The 23,084-nt window shown below is 40.3% G+C and overlaps 1 protein-coding gene and 1 long non-coding RNA gene across 2 annotated transcripts; one reads left to right on the top strand and one right to left on the bottom strand.

Moving 5' to 3' along the window:
• Positions 1 to 1,971: 1,971 nt before the first annotated feature.
• On the bottom strand, positions 1,972 to 4,558 carry LOC143123747 (uncharacterized). The gene is made up of 4 exons (XR_012986883.1): positions 4,507 to 4,558; positions 3,819 to 3,887; positions 3,588 to 3,696; positions 1,972 to 2,268 (listed from the first exon to the last, which is right to left on the bottom strand). It is a non-coding gene; the product is annotated as an uncharacterized LOC143123747 (long non-coding RNA).
• A 5,216-nt stretch (positions 4,559 to 9,774) lies between these two features.
• On the top strand, positions 9,775 to 23,084 carry gclc (glutamate-cysteine ligase, catalytic subunit). The gene is made up of 16 exons (XM_076285580.1): positions 9,775 to 10,343; positions 11,623 to 11,735; positions 12,873 to 13,055; positions 14,061 to 14,174; positions 14,591 to 14,649; positions 14,825 to 14,961; positions 15,050 to 15,124; positions 15,809 to 15,925; positions 16,199 to 16,337; positions 17,140 to 17,252; positions 17,402 to 17,494; positions 18,295 to 18,399; positions 18,498 to 18,579; positions 19,572 to 19,681; positions 21,973 to 22,093; positions 22,228 to 23,084. The coding sequence occupies exons 1-16, from the start codon at positions 10,194 to 10,196 to the stop codon at positions 22,407 to 22,409; spliced, it is 1,893 nt and encodes a 630-aa protein (XP_076141695.1). The 5' UTR covers positions 9,775 to 10,193; the 3' UTR covers positions 22,410 to 23,084.

Genomic DNA, 23,084 nt, shown 5'->3' with positions numbered 1-23,084 from the left:
CAATGTCTATGCTCAGCTTGCCTTTAAGAGCACAACTCCTTACATTTGTAAGGCTTGTGTTTTTAAGTTCCATGGCCATGTAAAGTTTTATAGGAAAAGTTTATGCTACACATACAGTGTTGATGCGACAATGTCCATAGTGTCTGTGCAAAGCTGATTTATATCAATGTAAAGTGTGATGACTTGTGATGGCAAATTGTGCCCCTTTCTTACTTTTAAAACATTTAATGGTGCATTATGGATGTGACGTTATGGATGTTACATAATGTGAATTTACAAGACTGGAGACTTTATTATACCTCAAAGCCGATAAAACGTCTGTTCTGGTGGCATGTCAGTTTCAACGCATTTCACCTTAGTGTTTGGGCCTACAATTGAAATTTCAAAGATTATTAGGTTGATCAAAACCACAGGGAGGCCTTGCCTAACCATTAGCAAAACAAACATAATATTAAAATACCTCCAGTGATTAGCTAACCATAGCCTATTTTCAAGTGGCCTAATAACAAAAATCTGAGCGATTATCTTCCTGTAACTGTCATTCTGTTGTTGTAGGCTACAGTAACTGGATTATCGTGTTAGCTGGTGAAGATGGCTGGCTTTGCAGCTGGAGTTAACATAGCAACCTCCTTCTGTTGCAGATATGTTCAGCCTGCCGTTCACGTCTGCTTAACACAGTTTAATTTTAAATGTGACGCGATATGCCAGCATTTGAAGTGTCAGGTCCTCTGTAGCTAATACCCACAGAGTAACATGAGTAACGGCAGCAATAAACTAGATGTACCGCATAGCCAAATATGACAGCCTCTCAGTCCTGCATATTCTCTTTGCAAAAATAAATCACGCTTGTCAATTTGTCTCCATCTCCTACTCCTGCAACTCATGTGCATGTAAATGAGTGTGTGCATATGTGAGTTTCCTTTTGTTTATAAGAGTGTGTGTGTGTGTGTGTGTGGGTCTGTGTGTGTGCATGTGCATATGCGTGCCTGTTTGTGTGTTTAAGTGTGTGTGTGTGTGTGTGTGTGTGTGTTTGCATGCATGCGTATGCGTGCCTGTGTGTGTTTTGTGTCTGCATTCATGTGGGTGGGTGTTTGTGCATGTGTGTGTGTGTGTGTGCTTGCCTGTCTGTATGTGTTTATGTGTGTGTGTGCTTGCCTGTCTGTATGTGTGCGACCGTGCGTGTGTGTGTGTGTGTGTGTGCATGTGCGTGGGTGTGGGTTGCACACTTTATGTGTAATCTAACTAGGTTGTTTTAACCATTAGATCGTGTAATATGTGTCCGACTAACATATTAGTCAAGTAGATTGGTTAAATTTTCAACCAATTTTCATTAGTTGACAAATTAACCAATCTAACTAGGTTGTTTTAACCATTAGATCGTGTAATATGTGTCCGACTAACATATTAGTCAAGTAGATTGGTTACATTTTCAACCAATTTTCATTAGTTGACAAATTAACCAATCTAACTAGGTTGTTTTAACCATTAGATCGTGTAATATGTGTCTGACTAACATATTAGTCAAGTAGATTGGTTGAATTTTCAACCAATTTTCATTAGTTGACAAATTAACCAATCTAACTAGGTTGTTTTAACCATTAGATCGTGTAATATGTGTCCGACTAACATATTAGTCAAGCAGATTGGTTAAATTTTTAACCAATTTTTCTCAGTTGAAAAATTAACCAATATAACTATGCTGTATTAACCAACTAACTGATAACTAAATAGTTTCTTGACAAATAACCAATGACTTAAGGTATTTTAAACAAGTTTACTGTTTAAAGACAACCAGCAACATAACAACCCACCCATACACATATTCACCCACCTAAAACGAAACAAAAAGCATACAGGCTAATATACATAAGCATACATACAGGTGTAGTCACATACATTTAAACGCATAACCATGATCAAACTGGCATGGTGTTGCCCTCATCTGACATGAACTCAACGGATTTACACACAAACACATACATTACAGCACACACCCATACATACTGTATATAAATATTCACCCACCTAAAACAAAACAAAAAGTGTACAGGCTAACACATAACCATGAGCAAATTGGTGCACAATCAGAGCACAAGTTGTACACACACACACACCCACCACTCATACACTCCCACACACATACATACTCACACGTATACCCTCACATACACACACAGGTAAACACGGTCACATACACTGCCGAGTTGTTCCTTGTTTCAGGCATTCCTCATTCTTGGATTTTAGAAGGCCGGCTATATCTGTTGCAGGCTGGAGCGACAGAAAAAAACAAAAAAGCAAAACATGAATATGAAAGAAAGTAAGCATATATTACAATTGACCGTGTCCATGAATATAATTAAGGTGCTCTAAGCGATGTTTATAAGCGAAAACATTTTTTGTCACATAAAACAAATATCACCTGACCATCCACTAGCTACCTGTCCCCTGAATACACTGTAAAAAAAGCACGGTCTCTGGACAGCCCAGGCTCCAAACACGGCCAACAAAAACAGCCTGGTCCAGCCTGGACCATAAAACGCAAGACGACTGGTTTCGCCTTGCCGGGTCACAAATATCCTCTTCATCAAAAGAAAAGCACCGGACATTTCTAAGTGTACCCCAAACTTTATATGTGACCCTGCAAGGCGAAACCAGTCACTTTGCGCACATTGCTATTTTGAGAAAATCCACGACAAACAAACGTACGGGTTAAAATGTTGAATTTCACGTTTTCGCATAATTTGACAGTATACAGTCTACACTTACATAATGTGAACAAATTTCACGGATAAACATACGTTTTGACTGTTAAACCCTGACTTTATTTAGGTGAAGATTCAACACAGTTAGCAGCCATTCCATTTGTTCACACCGCTATAAGATTTTACAGTAGAGCTAAAATTTACTCATTAGGCTACTCGTTACTCAATGTGTAAGCTCTCTATCGTTCTTGGCAGATGTAACCGAATATGAATGTGAAAGACTTGCCTTTCAGGGCACTAACGGTCAAAAGCACAAACTTTTAGAAATATCCTGGCGTCATTTTACGGACCAGGAAAAGTTTTCCATTAACGTAGCACATTTTAAAAGTGGGCCTATAGCCTACACAATCTGTGTACACAGAACTTCTTCTCCCCTTACTTCCCCCAAAATACATTAATTCTATTCTATAGTGACACCGTATGACCGTCCCAGGTATTAACTAGGGGGGCAGAAAAAGACACTCACTCGGTTGATAAAACTGGACATAGTCAGTCATCCGCTTCAAAGTCACGCTACCGTAAGGCTAATAATTGCTGTGTCCTCACACTATCGCACGTGACAATTTACTTAAAAAGGTGATTTTCTCTTCTTCTGGCGTATTGTGACAGGAGAACCATGCCAACTTTGGATGCGGTTATGTTAGCGATACTTTTTGCCATACCCTTGATATACATATCGTTGGAAAGCTTAGTCAATGGCCGTTCATGTGAGCACATTAACTTAATTTTGTAAATTTTACCAAAACGACTGGTTTTGCCTTGCAGGGTCACATTTCACAGTGACCCTACACTTCTGAGCAGTAGTATGTCTGTGTGATATCATACCTTATCGCAACATTGCCTGCAGCAGCACTTGCCTTCTTGCTTACAGGACCTTAACATAGATCATCCCCCATCGGACTTGCAAAAGCAGGCTGGGACTGCTGGGTGGCACCTAAAAAAAAATAAAACACCATTTGTCATACATCTGGTTATTGTTGATTAAGATAAAAATCATAGCATTAAAAAAAAAGGAAAGGTAAGTCAATCTGGTGTACAAAAATAAATTATAAATACCTTCTGAAGGCACACTTGCCACCATCACCATCTATGTTAATTCTTGATATCAGTTTATTTGTGAGGACTCTGTCAATAAAAGATAGGATTAAACCAAATTATGCATGCTGTACAATAAATTGAGTTGCTGTACAATTTTTGAAATAATGATTATGATCAGTTTGGCAGATATTCACTGCTCACATTACCACCAACACAATGGTAAACGTGACTAAATTGCAAAATTCAAGACCATTTTAAGTAGCTGCAATAATCATGATTAGTTTCTGTATTAAAGGTTGTATCAGCGATAGCTAGCTCGCTACTCCCTCCCCCTCACTCCCTTTCAATTAAAACTCTCCTAAACGCGCATCTTGTCGGTTATTGGTTGAAATACTTTATTTTGCCTGAGAGTTTGCCAACCCTTGTTGGTAGCAATTGTTTTTGTGTACAGATCTCAGAGCCTAGGCTGCCTACAGAGACGCGGTTCTTTTGACGGCCTGCTTATGGGGCAGACAGCTAGCGGATCATTAGGAAAGATTAGATGAATGTGATAATTTATGTTTGGGCCTTTTTTGGGCCTGAAATCGCTGATACAACCTTTAATGCATTACATAGCACATATGTCAAACAAATTAGAGCATGCACAATAACATACCCCATAGCCCTCACCATGGAAAAAAAATATATTCAAAACACAAACACTTACACCGCGTTGAAGGCAGCAGCGATGGCTACTAGACATCATCAAGTAGTAGGTAGTGCCATCAAGAGAGACCAACTTTGACCTAGACAGTTGATGGAGCACACATAGCAACAGACACATAAACAGGGGATAAACTAAACACAGTTACAGACACAAATACATCCTCAAATATTATAATGTTATATGCGATTTAGGGCTGTAACGATACACCAACCACACGATTCGGTTTGCATTACGATTTTTGACCCACAGTTCGATCGAACCTCGACTTTTTTTTTTTTTTGAAGGGGGGGTGCAATAGCCTACCTTGGAACACCAGAGGATTATAATATAATATACTATAATATAACATATCTGTATATATATATCCTGATATCTGTAAATGTATCCTGATATAAAAAGCGAGAATACTAAATTTGTCTAAATTTGTTTATGACAGTACACTTTATGCAGATTAGCCTATAGCCTAGGCCTACTATTTCTATTACAACTCTACCTCTTTAATTCAGCTGTCTGGTTGAAGCCTGGAAATATTGTAAACAAAGTAGCATAGCTACTAGCTTATCATAGTCTACTGATTGGACTGTTCAGTTTCCCCATGTGTGTTTAAGTTTCAAGGTAATACTTGTTCTCCTTGGGACAGGCACTTTTGGGAAACATTGGTATTGGGATGCTCAGTCAACTTGAATGCAAGAGTTTCAAACAAATATGTGTAGCATAATGATGCTAAGCAGAGCATAAATTTAATAGTAATTACCTAGTCGTCAGTTAGTCTTTACAGTATGCATCCATGCTTTCACGATTGTGAATGCTTTATTTGGATTGTGCAGGCTGAGTCGCGCGTGTCCATTGAGAGAGAGCGGGGCAAGGAGAGGGGGAAGTTGCAAGCATAGTCTACAATAAAAGTAATGAGCGGTGCGAAATTATGATTTATTTATGTATTTTTGGACAAGGTAGGCTACCGGTAAGTAAAGCGGGAGATGTGTGTTGCTTATAAGCTGCAAAGCGCTGTGTGAAACACTAGAAAGGGTTTGTCGCGGTTCTGCCTTTTCACACCACGACACAAGTTTGTGGATATGAGTATCGCGATTTCGGTTTCAAATCGCATATCGTTACAGCCCTAATGCGATTCTCTGTGTATGTGTGTGTGTGTCTCTACCTGATGAGTGAACTCTCTTGCGGCGTCCGTATGGAGGTGGCACACATTTGGAATATTCCAGAATGCACTCAGCATTCTCAGGGAAGCAGTCCTCATAACACACAGTCTGTAAACAGAGGGAACAGAAGGAGACTAAGATTAATAAATGGAAAAACCACACAGAACATGAAAAGACCATCACTGAAGCACTACTACACTCACATGCATGTTAAATAAACACACGCCTCAGAGCAAGTACCCCCCCCACCCCCCACCCCCCCACACACACACACACACACCCCAAGTTAGCAAGGTAACATTAACAACTTTCATCTGTGTCTGGTGTCTGTAATGTTAGCCTTCATGGTAACAGACACTTTAAATGTAGCAGCTAGCTAAGTTAGCTAGAGCTAACCTACTTGTGCCAGATATTTCATTCAAACTAAAACTCTACATTCATAACGACATCTCAGACAGAATTATTGCTAGATATGATATTAACTATCATTCCAGATATTCCACATAATGGTGAAGTTAGTTACTGGAAAAGCTAACATTCACAGCTAACATCGCTAACGTTAGCGATGTTAGCTCGCTAGCTAATTGCTAGCTAATTCTAACATATTTGGTTAACATTCCATTATGAAAACAATAAAAGCTATATTTCTAATAAATTCCCGTTTTCAATTGACATAAAAAGTACTGTAATTCTTACCTTGAATCATAAGGACAGGCAGAGTTTGTACAGCTTACACCATAGACTGTATATGGCTTACAGTCAGCTGCATGACAGAAAAGTGACGGTTGAAGTCACTGGTGGCTGGAGTTGAAATGTCAATCAGAGGTGGGGGATGGGAATTACCATAGACTGTATATATAGAACAGTCTATGGGAATTACTGTGTGTGCGCGTGCTTATCAAGAACGTTAAAAACAATCGTAGCCTATGTGAAAATGATTAACTGTTGCCATTTTAGACTGTTACATTGAAATGGCTACTAGACAGATTGATAGAAGTGTACAAACAATAGTAACATTAGCCTAGTGGGCTATTATTACTACTATTGTGATTATTATGATTCTCATATTAGTGTGACGTCAATTTCAGATCAATTTGACTGATTTAACATTAATCATATTGACCCAAGTTTTATAGTGACTAGGCTACATGTCCCTGTTGGACCTCTTTACAATCACAAGCAAGCCAGCTTGTAAAGCTAAAATAGTATGAAATTATGCTCAACATGGTGGTCAAAGCCTTGACTAATTCTTGACATCAAATTGACATCAAGGAGCCTGCTGGGTAGGGTATAGCCTACACTTTTTTAGGACTAGCCTATACAGGCTGCAACTTCACATGAAAAAAAGTTCACTTCCCCTCAAATAGAAGACACAATTCAAGCAAGTGGCATGGTCCGCACAAAATGCACCGCACTGGTGCATCTGCCAATTTAAGACCTAAATTAATATAGGCTATTTAATATAGGCTAGGCCTATTTGGTTTGTGAACCACTCCGCTTCAGTCAAGGGCTTGATGGGAGCACGACACAGTCCAAACTGCAGGGTCCCCCTGGGGAAGGGCTAAAGGCATTGAGCGCCTTTAAGAAAACTATGTATAAGTCTATGTGAATCAACAGTCAAATCATCCACTTTACCCTGCTATGCAGAAATGGCAGCCATGTACACAGGACCTATAGGCCTATACTTTCACAGAGGGGGCATTACCCTAATCAAGAAAATTCTGTAATAATTTCAATATAGCCTAACAAAGGTAAAGTGTAGACAAAACTCCTGAAGCTTCACAAATATAGGCTAGGCCTATTTTATATTTTAAATGACTTCAAAGACCCCACGGAAACCCTGGATATGGTACATTCAATGTAAACCGATAACTCTTGGTTAAATTAACAGATAGCTGGTTAAACAATAATATTAGTTATTTCATTTTCTTAAAGTGAGTGCTGACCAATTTAATTGGTTGTTGAGAAAAAAAATCCATGAACAAATGAGATTGGTTAATGGATAGCCTATGTCTTAGTTAAATTAACCAATATTTGCTTAACTAATGATGTTGGTTAATGAATAACTAATGTATTGGTTTAATAATTACCAATATGTTTGTTAAATTAACTAATATATGCTTAACCAACGATATTAGTCGTTTTTTTAACCAATCTGTTTTTAGAGTGTATTTCAATTGTTTCATATCAAAATTCACTACTTAATTATGTGTTTTATGTAGTTTGTCGAGGACTGGTTCAGACCAGTGATGGATTACTGCACGGGCCTACCGGGCCCAGGCCCAGGGGCCCAAGGGTTCAGGGCAGGGGCGCCTGCAGGAATTAATGTTATGGTACGCACACACCCATCACTACCCCCCCCCCCACCCCGCAATTTTTTTTTTTTACGCGTGGACAATATTTGTCCATTTCCCGGTTTTAGGTCCGTGCATTGGTCTGCAAAAAAGTAGATAGCATAGCAACATTCACATGCAATAATACAACAACAACGTCTACAATGACCTATTCATTTGGACAACTTGATACAGCCCTATACAGGCTAAAGTTACCTTAGTTTTGTTCTAGCTTACCGTGACGTCTGGCTTTAAACAGCTGTCTAATGCAGTCTAACGTTCTGACAAGCAATTGCCTACCTTGTTCTTGCCCATCTGGAATAACTCCTCTAGCTTTGCTGCATCCATCCTTTCTGTTTTCGTTGTTTAAACTTGTGATATCCATGAGTATTGAGTTTGTGAATTAGCTCAACATTGTGTGCTGATAACCATATATAGATAGCCGAGTAAAAGAAAACAACAAGTAGCCTCAGGGGGCCCTGAAGCCCAAGCTATGAATCTGATTGAATTTAGTATTAGCCATCCCCAAAATGCACCAGAATACAGGAAATCACATCAAACAAATTAATTTTTTTCTGGCCCCCAAATCTGCGGATTGTTGGAGTAGCCTATAGTACTCTGTATGGCATCTGGTCTGATAATTGTATGTACATCACTATTTCATATTGTATGATATATCTATATGATGTCATATTATTTATTATTACAAATGTAATATGTTTTATTTATTACAAATGTAACACTGTATAAATGAATGATTTATCAATATTTATTAATCAATAAAATGTATGATTATACATATTTGTGCACTGTCAGTAGTATCACTTCTAATGGTAATAATAATAATAATAATAATAATAATAATAATAATAATAAGTATAACAATAAAAATAAAAATAGTAATAATAATTTTGAAAAAAAAAACTCAAAAAACTTAAAGGGCTCTTTGAAGAACCCTTGAAAAGGTTCCTTGAAGAACCTTTTCAAAAGGTTCCTTGGGGAACCTCCCTGAACAGAAAAGGTTCCTCCACAGTGGCAATTGTGAGGAACCCTGAAAGGTTCCTTTAGGCCCCTCCAATTAAGAGTAGATGCAGGTAGTGTTATGGTTATGGTTATATGATTTAGCATACACTTTTGTCCAAAGCAACTTACAAATAAAAACAATACAATCGTTAAAAATGAACAGTGAACAGTTTTAAAATGTTGGTAAGACTAGGCTACATTAAGGAGATAGCAATATTAAACAATAATGTCAATGCCATATCAATTAGTCAATACTATATTAATGAGTTACAATGAATATGCATTAATACATTTCAAATTAAGTGACTTTTATCATTTTGTTTTGGAATCTAAAAATAAAATTGAGATTTAAAAAAAAATCTGGCAACACCTGCAGTAGGCCTACACCTGGGTGCCTAGCCCCTGGGGTTACAGACTGAACATAGGCTATCTGCAGGTCACTGACAACCAGATTGCACATGAAGAGGCGGACTATAGATTAATATGTCAAATAATGGTCCCTTATATGTTCTATTCTACCAAAATTATATCAAGAAATGACGAGACGTCAATTCATGATGACTGACAAAAAACAAAACAATGCAAACTATTTTAGATAGCCTACATATCTTTCTAGCATTTTTGCTGTATCATCATTACAACAGCACCAGTTGTCTTCAAGACTGATGAAAGGATACAGCTTCATTACAAAAAGAGGGAGGGAATGCTGAGTCATAACATGACGTACCTCCGCCTGATATAGTCACGTGTGTGCAGTCTCCGCCAGAAAACGACCGGTCACAAATCGTGCTGCACACTATTGTTGAGGACCTTCTCTATTAGCTAACGTTAAGGTGAATGGTCATTGTTGCAGTTTTTAACTGAATACCTGAACACGCATTGAGTTCACAATTTTCGACAAGCGCCGTCGGCCTATATCAAACTCCGTGAAGGGTATCAGCAGTATCTTGGTGGCTCAAATAGTAACGTTAGCTAATGTGCAAGGGCCTCCCCCTTGGTAGCTTGCGCGCTAGCTAGCGGTCATAACTTGTGAAAGTAGCAGTGTCTTGGGTGGTTTTAACCCCATTTTGAGTGGTTAGTTCGTGACTCCAATCTAGATACAAACAGCGACAAACTTGGTCTAATTCAAATACATAAACTCGCCCGAACCAGTCCCGTGCCTTCGTAGAATTGTGCTATGGGCTTGTTGTCACAAGGGTCGCCGCTTAGCTGGGAAGAAACCAAAAAGTATGCTGACCATGTGCGAAAGCATGGAATAATACAGTTTCTCAACATTTACAACAAGGTGAAGGAGCGCCAGAAAGATGTCCTCAAATGGGGTGATGAGGTAAGAAGTATTCTTTCTCTTGAGTCGTAACCTACATGTGTAACGTTAGGGGTTGCTTTTGTAATTTCCCATGCCTAAAAGTATTTTGTGCACACGAGCCTGATGGTGGTCCAGCTAACGTTATGCCGAATCGATTAGTACTTGATTCTGCACTTGATTCTTAGTAGACTGTCACTCGTTAACTAGCATCTGACAAGAAGTCACCAGCGAGGCTGTGTGCAGGTGTATTATTTCGTATAGCTGGGTAAGTTTCCCTACTTTACTCATTAGTTTGGTAACGTAAAGCCTGTCAGCTTCTTAACGTAAACATTAGTTGTTTTGAAGAGTCACGAGGCTGTGCGATGGTACAATATACACTATAAATGACCATGTTGCGTGCGCTGCATGATTTCATCAGGAACATTGAACAGTGGACTTGTTCGACATGTCAACTTGTCCACTTGGTCAATTCGTTCGTAAAGTTGCTCTCAAATCATTTTGTGATTGCCTCTAAAGTTACAGGTCCTGAAGTTGAGTGCGTTACAGAAATGGTGTAGTGTTGCTCATTAAAATTTCAAAAGTTTTCACCGAAGTTGACGAAGAGGGAAACGTGCGTTCATGATGAGTTAGTAGCTTCACTGTGCACTAACCGTGCGCTAAAAGATTTCTTAAATATTTCAACAAGACCTTTCAGTAAGGACACACGACTGGGGTATGAACTGATGGCCTTTCCTTGTCTGTCTTCGGTTTTATCTTTTAGCATGTACTGATGATTATCTCCATTGTAGCTATAGGAATGCCTTAGCTAATCCATAAGACTTCAGTGTGTCCTAGCTTGATCACAACCCTTTGATTTCAAACATTGTGGAATGTTGTTGTCTTTGGTGTAATCCCTTGTTCAGACAGTGGATTATATGCAAGCAGATTCAAAGTCAAGGAGTTGAGATTGATGAATTGGAATGGATGTGATGGTGTTTTTATCTTTGAAAAGTCCATAGTTCATTTTTAGGTGTAGCCAAACATGCGAATTACAAGGGCCCATGATGTTGCTTGTATATTCATATTATAAAATTGATCCATGCAAAATATCTGAAAGGTTGGATATTTTGTGTAGAACATAGTCTGAATGTCTTGGGGTTTTTTTGTGCAAAACTGGAACCTCAGACTCCCTGATAAGGTTGTCATATGAACACATTACACTATTGCGCTACTAAAACTGGCTCTGAAAGAGTGAGCATTTTTTCCACAGTGAAATGTCAGTGCAATGTATTTTGTATAATGTAGTTTGTTGTATTTACAGGTGGAATACATGTTGGTTGAAATGGATGATAAAAATGAAAAAGTTCGTCTTGTGTTGAATGGTGGTGAGGTCCTGCAGACTCTTCAAGACAAAGGTGAAAAAACCAATCCAAAGTAAGTAAACATCATGTACATTTCCATGCATACATTTGATGAAAGCTTTTGTCCAAAGTGAAGCACATCCAAGTTTGTGTGGAACCAAAGGAGCAGAAGGGGTCATTAAGAGAAATGAGCTAAAGAGAAGCCATCAGAAAGACCTGTCTAGTACGTCAACACTGTCCAATGTGACATCAAAAAGGCTTCATATCCAGATCAGATTGCTAAGTTATTGTTATGGTTAGAATCTCAGAAGCTTTTTGGCAACTTGATGCCTATTCTTGGTCTGTAGTGCTAAATCACCCCCGTAGTGCTAAATGCTATGATGTTGCTTGATGCTTCCAACTTTCTTGTCATGCATCCAACTTTCTTGTCATGCACATAAACAACTATCCTTATTGACCAGGGCTCTACGTCAAGGTTATGTCTTATGTCAGGACAAATTGTTGTGGTGTGGGAAGTGGCCATTTTATGTGAATTTATTTGTACAAGCGCCCGTGACGTCAGAAGCCTTTCGAGCCCGCTGTAGCGGGCTGGGGATGGGGTGGGGGAAATACCAGCGGCAGACGGGGGACGGCAAAGCGCTGGCATTCCTCATTAATGCCTCTCTGCTGCACAGACTGAAGAGCAGGCCCCGAAACACAAATGCCCTGGCCACAGCACTTTTTTTTCTCCCCCAGTGCTGAGATAGTGGCTCCCGTCAGATTAAAAACATGTTTACCTCGCCATGCGGGCCTGCTCAGAACCCAGCCACAGGTTTCCAAACGCCATGGATGACGCTCACATGCATGGCTCGTGTGGTGTGAACGGATTCCACACTTTTGAATAGTTTTACTTCTGTCGTGTGGAATTCAACATATGACTCACTTGTTGGTTTGGGTTGCTTCAGGCAGGTTCAGGGTGTCAGTCAGGCCAATTGAAAGCCGTCATGGACACAGTGATTATTGCATCAGTAGTAGGCCATAGGCTACTTTTTCAAAAAAACGTGTGTGTACTTGTCTGTCTGTCTGAACGCCTTTACATGCACTTCAGTATCCCACTTATTGACTCAGTAAAGTCCATGTAAATGCAGTCACTGTCTGTACCAACTTCCTTAATCTGTTATTGGTCACTGAGCACAGTTTTTCTATGTCGTTTCCTTGTGTCCTTCTGCAGCCATCCCACCCTGTGGAGGCCAGAGTATGGCAGCTACATGATCGAGGGGACGCCGGGCCAGCCCTACGGCGGGACCATGTCGGAGTTCAACACGGTAGAGGACAACATGGGCAAGCGCAGGAGAGAGGCCTCCTCGGTGCTCAACGACAACGAAACCCTCTGCACCATCACATCCTTCCCAAGGTAGCTGGAGGCAGCAGCGCCAACCAAATCAAATCGAGACCAAACCACAACAAAGATACCCAAAGTGCCCCAGCCACATTCCCACAGCTAGACAAGAAACGACAGTGGATCTTTTGTGTGGTGTGACCCTAAGAGGAGTTATTTGCTTTTGAGTCATTAACTAGTCTGGGAGGTGGACTGATACGAGAGAGCATTTGAATTTGCTCTGTGTGATTTCTCTGGCTACTCTTTCATTGCCCATGATCATCAGAAACCAATCACACCTGCCTAGAGGAGCTCCATTGAAGTGCTTTGGTAACTCTAATGGCTTCTCTGATGACATCAGCATAAAACACATCACCTGAAAATAAATAAACGTATAACCTTTTGTTGACAAGAAAGATGTCAGTAGTACTTAGAAAACGGTTCAGTGTGAATTTAATATACCAAGTTAAGTTTCATTTTAGGGGTTACACCCCTTGGGGAAAAAAATATAATTTGCAATTCACTACTGAGAATTCAAATGCCCTGCAATTTTCAATTAATTATTGAGCAGTGTTTCTCATACGTTGAGTAATCTGTGGCGGGGCGCCATGAAATTAAAACCGGCCGCCACACATTAATGTTCTATGTTGTACTATTTAAATTAAGGATAAGATCAAATCCTTTCATTGAGCTGCGCTTTTTACGCACGCAGCCTTTCCTTGCCCCGCCCCGCTCTCTCTCGTAACGAACCCGCTGCGGCGCTGCCCTCCTCCGCATGTGCATTCAACAAAACATTAACGATTGTTGAAGGATTGTTGTTGCCACATAGAAGCATTGCATAGAAGACGGCAGGCTAGAAGACACATCCTCCGTTGTCCAAGTCGGCTATGGGTGTGCATGTGCTATTGTTTTGTTGTTGTTTTGTTAAGTTGTTGGCATTTTCCTCTGTTGTGAGAATGTTACGAAGCAAAGAATATGACCGGTGTCATGTTCATGAAGATCAGCGATTCATCCAAGTTCTCTCTGCAACCATGCTTTTAGGTTAGGCTGTCCGGGATTCACCCAACCTGAACACAAACCCACCCCAGTAGAGAAGGGAGTATCCAAATCTCTTTTTTTCCCTGATGAAGCCATAAACAGACACCCAAGGTTCAGGTGAGACGCTCATGCTTCTTCATGTCAAGGTGTTAAGGCCAAGGTCAAAAAAATTATGTTTTCCTGGATTGACCTTTTGGGTTTACAACCAGTAATCATTAAACTACTTTGCCGCACTGTTTAGACAAGTTTTAGTTTGAAGTGTAGTGAAGAGCGTGATTTATTTGACAGCGAATCATGCATCGTTGAAATCATGTGATCTAATTTTTGGAGTGACACAATAGCAAGCTGTTGTGTTCCTGTCTAGTGAAATGTGAAATGAAGTGCCTCCATGTGAGTTTAGCTGAGCTACTCAGGGTAGGAGCAGGGCAACAGCTCCAGGCCATAATATGGCTTTTACACACCACATGCAAACCCATGCCACACGCCACACTGCATAATCCACATACTTGATTTGCATCTTTGTCTTGTTCCAGCACTCTCACTCGAAACATTCGCCACAGACGAGGAGAGAAGGTGGCCATCAACGTGCCAAGTAAGCACACAAATGTGCACTCTTTTTGTTTGTCAACACGTAATGAAAATCTTTGAAGAAGGCGAATTGTAAATATAGCAGACTGTTTGCTTTTACGAAATACACTTTGGACCAAGTCTGTTTCTATGAGCGAACCTATTACAGAACTGGTCATCATAAGTAATTGCTTTGTAAGTATTCAAGGACAAGAACACACCCTCCCCTTTTGTGGAGAAGTTTCCAGAAGATGACGGGGAGGCAGCCAGGGCAGCGCTTCCTGACCACGTCTACATGGACGCCATGGGCTTTGGAATGGGCAACTGTTGCCTACAGGTACTTCATGCTGTAAATCCAGAATATTTATTTCACATGTAAATGATTGTCAGAAAATGTGCTGATCACTCGTGTCCTTTCACTCCAGGTGACATTCCAGGCCTGTAGCATCAGCGAGGCAAGATACCTGTATGACCAGTTAGCTACCTTCTGCCCCATTGTGGTAAGTCATGTGACTTAAGCACCTAAACTTTGCGCTTATGGTGCTGGCGAAAGCATAGTTGCCACGTCACAATTTGAATTCCCACTAAACTGCACAGTTGGATGAATTTTCTCATAAACGTTACTCATCTCGTGGCTAAACTGAGTCATGAGTTCAAAAACTGAAATTGGACACTTTCTCTTCCTCTCCCACGGCCACCACACAGTAACAAAGAGCAGGGTTATCCAGTGTCATTGCACTGTATATAATGGAGTGTTGGCAGTCACTCAGCTGATTACTCACCACATCCTTTGGCTTTCCTCAATTTAAGTGTGTGGTTACTATTTACGGCATGTCTTGCTGTGTGTGTGTGTGTGTATGTGTGTGAGATGGAACAAACTGTTTTGAAGGATTTTGGTTTAACTATTACTCATTTTTTCCAATGGAGATTGTGAAGTATCTAGCTGGCTGGCTCTCTTGTCTGTGTGTGCGTCTGTTGACTACTAATTATGCCCCGATCTCCCCAGCACCTGCAATTTCTCCTCCTGTGTTTGTGTCTGTGTCTGTGTCTGGCTAGCTGTCTGGTTGTCAGTCAACCCATTGTGCACTCATCACCCCAGCACCTCCAATTTCACCTCCTGTGTGTGTCTCAGTCTGTGTGTGCGTGAGTGGTGGTGAAGAGCTAATGGCTGAACTCTCTCGCAGATGGCCCTCAGTGCTGCCTCCCCCTTCTACCGCGGCTACGTGTCCGACATTGACTGTCGCTGGGGAGTCATTTCCGCCTCAGTGGACGACAGGACAAGAGAGGAGAGGGGGCTCGAGGTAAGCTTGGGACAAGATGGCCTATCACTCGTCGAACCGGTCCTCTTGAAGAAAACCTCAGCTCTATCCAACTTTACATCTCAACTGCACAGAGATACGCTATATGTTTTGATATGTGAGTTGACTGAAGTCAAGACTGAAGTCACAACTCAAAGATTCAAAAGACCGTTGCTTGAATGTCCTATGCATATTATGTCTCTATTACTTGTTAGAATTGCATGATTGTAATGCAATAGAATTCTGATGATGATGGATGTATGTGATCTTTCGCAGCCCCTGAAAAACAACAAATTCCGTATCCACAAGTCAAGATATGACTCCATTGACAGCTACCTCTCCTGCTGTGGCGAGAAGTATAATGACATAGAACTGACCATAGATGAGGACATCAATAAACAGCTCCTAGATGCAGGTAATGAATCATGAATTTAAATGTGCAGTACTCTGTCCGACTGCTGTTACTGATAAACAATTAATTAATGTAGTATAATGTGCTGAGCTGTTAAGTTACAGAATTATTATGACCGCCACGCAAGTGAAGCTTTAGTCAGAGTATTTTTTCTTCTGGATTTTTTAATTTTTTATTTCTTCAGTAATTATGTGTCAACGATTCCCGGGACACTGAAAGACCGGGCAGCACGAAACTTGGTGGGCATGTAGCCCCACAAGGATGACATGGAACCATTGATTGTTGTAATCGCAGGTATCTTTGGCTGACATGTTCAGAACTGCACGAAATTTGACGTGTAAGATCACTATGACAGCCTCTGAATGCATGCGAGTTTTGTGGAATTTCGTTCATGGGGGACCATATAATAACACACACACACACACAGAAACACACAAGCACACACACAGGCATGCACGCACGTACGCACACACACACACACACACACACACACACTCACAAGCAAACACACACACACACAGAAAAACACACGTGTACACAAGCAAATGAACACACACTCATTTACATGCAAGAGTAGAGGATGGAGTAGGAGAGTGTTTTATTTTTGCAGAGATAATGTGCAGGACTGGGTGGTGGTCATATGACATCTAGTTAGGTGACTGTAAAAGTGAATGTATGCATAAGAGTGGATCTGCTGTAATGTTTCTGTGTGAGTAGAACTGTTTTATGTAACTCATTGCTGCAGTGATGTGACTGCGTAGATGTGACATGGTGAGATGGTCTCCGGACCGTTTTGTTTTCCCAGGGATCGACAAACTGCTGGCGCAGCACATTGCTCACCTCTTCATTCGAGATCCCCTCTCATTGTTTGAGGAGAAACTTCACCTGGATGACGAGAATGAGTCTGACCACTTTGAGGTAAACCGCTGACTTGCCACTTTTGCCATGTTTGTATTTTGCAGTAGGGACATTGCTAGGGACAGTGTAATTCCCAAATGAGAGCTACCCACTAGCCAATAAGCACTTTTCTGGTCTTAAACACTAAAGCATTTTGTTGTTTCTTCTAGAACCTTCAGTCAACCAACTGGCAGACAATGAGGTTCAAGCCCCCTCCCCCAAACTCTGATATCGGATGGAGAGTTGAGTTCCGTCCCATGGAGGTGTGTTATCTGATCATATTGGGTGACTGCATTTTGCCTGAGAGGGAGCTTTTTGTTTTTTCTGAGAGGATTTTTGTTTTGCATGTGCAGCACTGTAGCAGTCAGTATAGTTCAGTGTTCCTTGAAAATAAGTTCTTGAAATCCTTAAACGAGAGACCAAGGCCTCAATTCCAAATTTTCTCTGTTTTGTGTTAGAAAAGGCAAGGTATCACATAGCCGGTCATCACTATAGTAGAGCAGAGTTGAGATGTGTTGAAAGGTGTTCACCCATTCACCCAGGGGCAGCCATGGCCTACTGGTTAGTGCTTTGGACTTGTAACGGGAGGGTTGCTGGTTCGAACCCCGACCAGTAGGCACGGCTGAAGTGCCCTTGAGCAAGGCATCTTACTCCTCACTGCTCCACGAGCGCCGGGGATTAGTGTGTGCTTCACCTCACTGTGTTGTCACTGTGTGCTGAGTGTGTTTCACTAATTCACAGATTGGGATAAATGCAGAGACCAAATTTCCCTCACGGGATCAAAAGAGTATATATATTTTATACTTATACATTCAAGTTGCTCTCTTTACCTTAACAACCTGCTAGTTCCCATTATAAAAATTCTCAATGTTGTAGGAGTAATAGTCTTGATTGATGTCTCATTGCTGTGTTGAGTCAGGTGCTTGAAAAGTCTGAATTTGAGTATGGGAGCCCTAATGGTACTTTTTCTATGCTTTTTTTTTTTATTTTAGCAAATGCATTGTTCTGTTTGAAGTCAATCATTTTGTATTTCGTTAATCGTTTTATGGTTGGTATATTGCAGGTCCAGCTGACAGACTTTGAGAACTCGGCCTATGTTGTCTTTGTGGTCCTGCTCACCCGAGTGATCCTGTCCTACAAGCTGGACTTCCTCATCCCGCTCTCAAAGGTCTGATGCTTGAACAAAACAGAAATGACCACTTCACTACCACCCCCTGCATCCTTTAGATTTAAGTTCAGTAATGTGATCATGTCGGTCATTTGCAGGTGGACGAGAACATGAAAGTAGCACAGAAACGGAATGCCGTTCAGGAAGGCATGTTCTATTTCAGGAAGGACATCTTTAAAGGTTAGTTGGTTTTACTTTTGATTTTAAACACCCTCCGATATCACAAACCCACAAAACTGTTTGTCGTGTTCTAACATCCTGTGTTGATTTAACATACTGAAGTAGATAAAGACATGTTGTACCTAAGCAGGATGTTTTGTTATTGAAATTCATCATTTTAGTAGCATCATTCAGCACCAGACAAAAACTGATTATTATAAACTACCTGTATATTTTTGCCTGCTTTGGCATGAAGATAAGACATTAATATACATATTCAGCAGCCTATAACATGCAAACCCCATGCTGTTCCTCCTGTACTAATGTTAGAATGTCCCTGCACTGGAATAAATAGCGCTTTTGCCTCTCATCTGACCCATATCGGCTGTGGTTAGATGGTATTTATAGAGTAAGGCTATACTGATCTACATCATAAGATGATGTACTTCGCTTCTATGCTGGTTTGATATGTCTTATCATCTGTTCAGGTTCAATAATGAGACATTATTGCCACTTACGTAACATTACACCATGTTGTAAATTGACTGATATTTAGGAGACGCTTTTATCCAAAGGGACATAGACTCTCACACGTGCTACATGCTGCACAAAAGTTGGATTTTTTTTATATTTGAAATCTACTTGCATATTTTTCCGGAAAAAGGGAAGCAACTTTAAGTCAGAGCATGGTTACCAAATTCTTAAATATGGTTGCCTAGGGCAACATGAGGAGGCTAGTTCAGTTGCCAAAACAAACAAAAGTGTGTGTTGTGCAACTTTGTCCTTGACTCTGATATCAAACCCAATCTGGAAGTAGTTTAATCACACATCATGGTTGGTGTGCTTTAAAACATATGGACATGGTCACGACCCCCCTTTCAATTTTGGGGTCATCACGCTCTTTTGGAAATTAATTTATTCACCCCACGTCAGAAGAATAATCCGGACTTCATTACAGCTAGAATGCTAATGGACTGACCATCCTCTACTCTCTTCCGTGACCTGTTTTCTAGGCTGTAGCCCAGTCTTTGATGGATCCTCAAATGCCCAAAATGGTCTCGAAGCAGATGATGACCATGAAGAATACACCCTAATGAGCATTGACACCATCATCAATGGAAAGGTACCTTAGCCCTCAGACTAATTCTACATAAGTGAACCAGTACCATTCCATTTGTAAGACAACTCATTATCTGACCGTTATATTATTTTTACAGCATTTTCTTTGCTTTTTGTGTGAAGCACTTTTGTCAACACCAGGTTGTTTTAAAGGGGAACTTGGCAACTATTTAAACTTAATAAACCCATTTAGAAATCATTTGGATGGTTAAATGACCTGTTCCAGTGAAAAATGGTGACTTTTCCTGCTCCCCCTATCGTCCCCAGGCGGAAAACCAACATTGGGACTACCGTCCCAGTAGTGTTAATTTCGTCAGACGAGACGAGAGGAAATATGTTCGTCAACAACCTTTTTTTTCATGACTAAGACGAGAAGATGAAGAGACGGCAGTAATGTCCTGAAACACTGACTAAGACTATCTCAAGATGCATTATTGTTGACGAAAAAAGACAAGACTAAAATGTTTTGCATGAAATAAAAACTAAGATAAAATCTCTTCATTTTCGTCTACAAAATGAGAAGACAGAATATCTAGCTGTTACGTTTTCAAAATATTCCGAATGAGTTCATACGCAACAGCTTTCCTGTAGGTTAGTCTACGTGCTGTTGCTGCAACCCTGTGGCTGCAACACGAAACTACATGGAACAAGAACACTGGAGATTTCTGCCAGAGTTAGCAAGCTAACTACCTAAGCTTTATGCCACAATGCTACATACCCAGAAGTTGAAGCTTCTCTCATACAAATTAACATCCCCCAGAATGTCCATACGAAAATGTTCATCATGTAATGCCAACTATTTAACTAGTTAGACTGATGATGCAAAGTTTGCTAGCAAGTAAGCTAATATGGAAAGTTCGCTAGCAAGTTAGCTATGGCTAAGATGGAGAGTCTGTTTGGGGAATGTGTTGTGTTTGGGCGCATATCGCCATCTAGCGAGGTGGAGTAAAACATTAATACTTTGGCCTACGACAGTGTTTCTCAAACTTTTTCAGTTTCAGGACCACTTAACTAACCCTAGCTAAAAAAAAAAAAAGATTAGATCTACTTCAACAGTAGCCTATAATTAGTCTACACAATAGGCCTACTCACTGAACCACCTTGCTTATTGTCTTTGCACTTTGCTTATTGTGTGGATTCATACTGTATGATTTAAACTGGCATATCTTACATAGACAGTGTTGCAAAACTGTTTTTACATACAAGTTGGTTCAATATTGCAAACAACTCATCTATATTATATTTTACCACGTCTGCTCACGGACCACTTGGGATAGCTTGCGGACCACCAGTGATCCCCGGACCACACTTTGAGAAACACTGGTCTACGAATATGACAGTGGTCCAGTCAAATCTTTTACTGTCTATGGTCAAATCCCAGCCGAGCTATAACTGTAGCTCAACTTACCTGTGCATGTAAGCATACTGACTGACAAAAAATCAGAATGAGTAATTATAACAGACGAGTAGCCCTGTGGACACACAATATTGTTGGAAAATTGAGATGTGTGAAACACTATTTGACTCATATGGTAATCAGAAAAAGTTTTCTTTTGACTAAAACTAGACTAAAATGACGAGACCTTTAGTCGACTAAAACTTGACTAACAAAAATGATATTTGAATGACAAAATATGACAAAGACTAAAAAGGACATTTCATCACAAGACTAAGACTAAGACTAAATTAAAAATAGGTGACAAAATTAACACTACGTCCCAGTAAAAGATGTAAGAAACTGGTTTTAAATCATGTTTCTTACCTTGTAACATCCACATTGCTCTGCCGAACTTATGCTAACCGTTTCGCTAGCTTGTAAATAAATCCATGTGCTTTATCGTTACCTTTTTCCACAGTTTGAAATAGTATAATGCACAACTTCTCCAGCAGAGGGGGAAATATAGCTAATCCTGCCAAGTTTCCCTTTAAATGGGAAATTGTAGGTAGTTTTTATTGTACTTCAGCTATATAGTGGTATTAGGTTGCTCTCAAACATCTACCAGCCTGTATGTTTACGGTCTCCTGTTGTGCCAGGAGACCTTGTGACGCTTTCCATTGTGACTGCTACCATTCACTGCTGTAATTATAGTGTGCGCACACTTGCTGCCAGCACTTGTTATTTAATTAATTGTTCCCCACTGGGGATTATTTTCCCTCAAACGGCTGTGGTACAGATGTTGCCATGGTTTCATTCTAGACACCAGTTGATTCTGGGTCCTGCCTTAATTAGGGCCAGATCTGTGTGTCATTTGCTGTCTGGTGTTCCTTCTTCTTTGATGGGTGTTCTGTCTACAGGAAGGTGTATTCCAAGGGTTGATCCCAATCTTGAACTGCTACCTGGAAAATATGGAGGTGGATGTAGACACCCGATGCACCATCCTAAACTACCTGAAACTCATCAAGAAACGGGCCTCAGGTAAGAGAGGATTGTGTACAGAAGAAGCTTTTTTTTGTTGTTGACTCCCAGCAGTGTAAAGAAATCATTTGAGTGCAGTACAATCACACATGGACACTTGCCACGAGATCTCACTCTCCAGTCTCTCCACACAGGGGAGCTGATGACCATGGCAAAGTGGATGAGGGAGTTTGTGGCCAACCATCCACAATACAAGCAAGACAGTGTAATCACTGACAAGATCAACTACGACTTTCTGAAGAAATGTGACGGGATTGCAAGGGGAGAGGAGCGATGCCCAGAGCTCATTGGAGATCCTGTCAACAGAGGCAAATAAAATGGTGGCTTTGCCAAAGGACGGAAACAAGTCCCATCATCACTCAAATCAATTTGCATGAATGACCAAATGTATTGAGAGAAAAGAAAATAAATAAATAAATAAATAAAAAATAAAAAATAATAAAAAATAAATATATATATATGGGTCCAAACTGTGGCTTAAAGAAAGAAGGAACGAATTGCATGTGCAGATTTGCAATGGTCATGATGGATGTACTAATTTTGTATATATCAGATTTTTATGACTGAAGATTATTTTAATAGATTAAGAAAAGAGATCAGTGGAATACTGTAATTCCAGTCTAATATGTAAATATTTTCCCCCAGTGTATGGGCCACGAGAAGCGCTTTCTGTTTGTGTGAATGTTTGTATATGTAGCCCAACCAGATTGTACATCAGTAAGATTTCCATGTTGTGTAAATATCATCCCTCTGATCTCTGAACAATCAAGCGTATTTTCATGAAATATGTCTACTTGTTCGGAAGTTATTTTAAAAGAAATTATTTTAGTTTGCTAAGTTGGACTGCAGTGTCTAAGAACCTTTTAACAAAGCGCTGTCTGTCTTGGCATCTAGTTACGCACTAAACTGGATCGTAGAACTGTATGGGTGGAAGTGACAAAACTTTTGGATTTTAGGTGGCAAGGGTCTTGAAATAAAACTGTAAACTGCA

The sequence above is a fragment of the Alosa pseudoharengus genome, unplaced genomic scaffold (assembly GCF_046254945.1).
Source record: "Alosa pseudoharengus isolate Yale_2024_CS ecotype anadromous, Long Island Sound unplaced genomic scaffold, YU_APseudo_1.1 YU_APseudo_1.1_scf_15, whole genome shotgun sequence".
In the NCBI taxonomy this organism is placed as follows: domain Eukaryota; kingdom Metazoa; phylum Chordata; class Actinopteri; order Clupeiformes; family Clupeidae; genus Alosa; species Alosa pseudoharengus.
This window is presented reverse-complemented; position numbering and strand designations above follow the sequence as displayed.

Coding starts and splice junctions, on each gene's coding strand:
- gclc (XM_076285580.1), top strand. CDS start 10,194: ATGGGCTTGTTGTCACAAGGGTCGCCGCTTAGCTGGGAAGAAACCAAA. Junction 10,344..11,622: donor TCCTCAAATGGGGTGATGAG/GTAAGAAGTATT, acceptor TTGTATTTACAG/GTGGAATACATGTTGGTTGA. Junction 16,338..17,139: donor TAAACAGCTCCTAGATGCAG/GTAATGAATCAT, acceptor TTGTTTTCCCAG/GGATCGACAAACTGCTGGCG.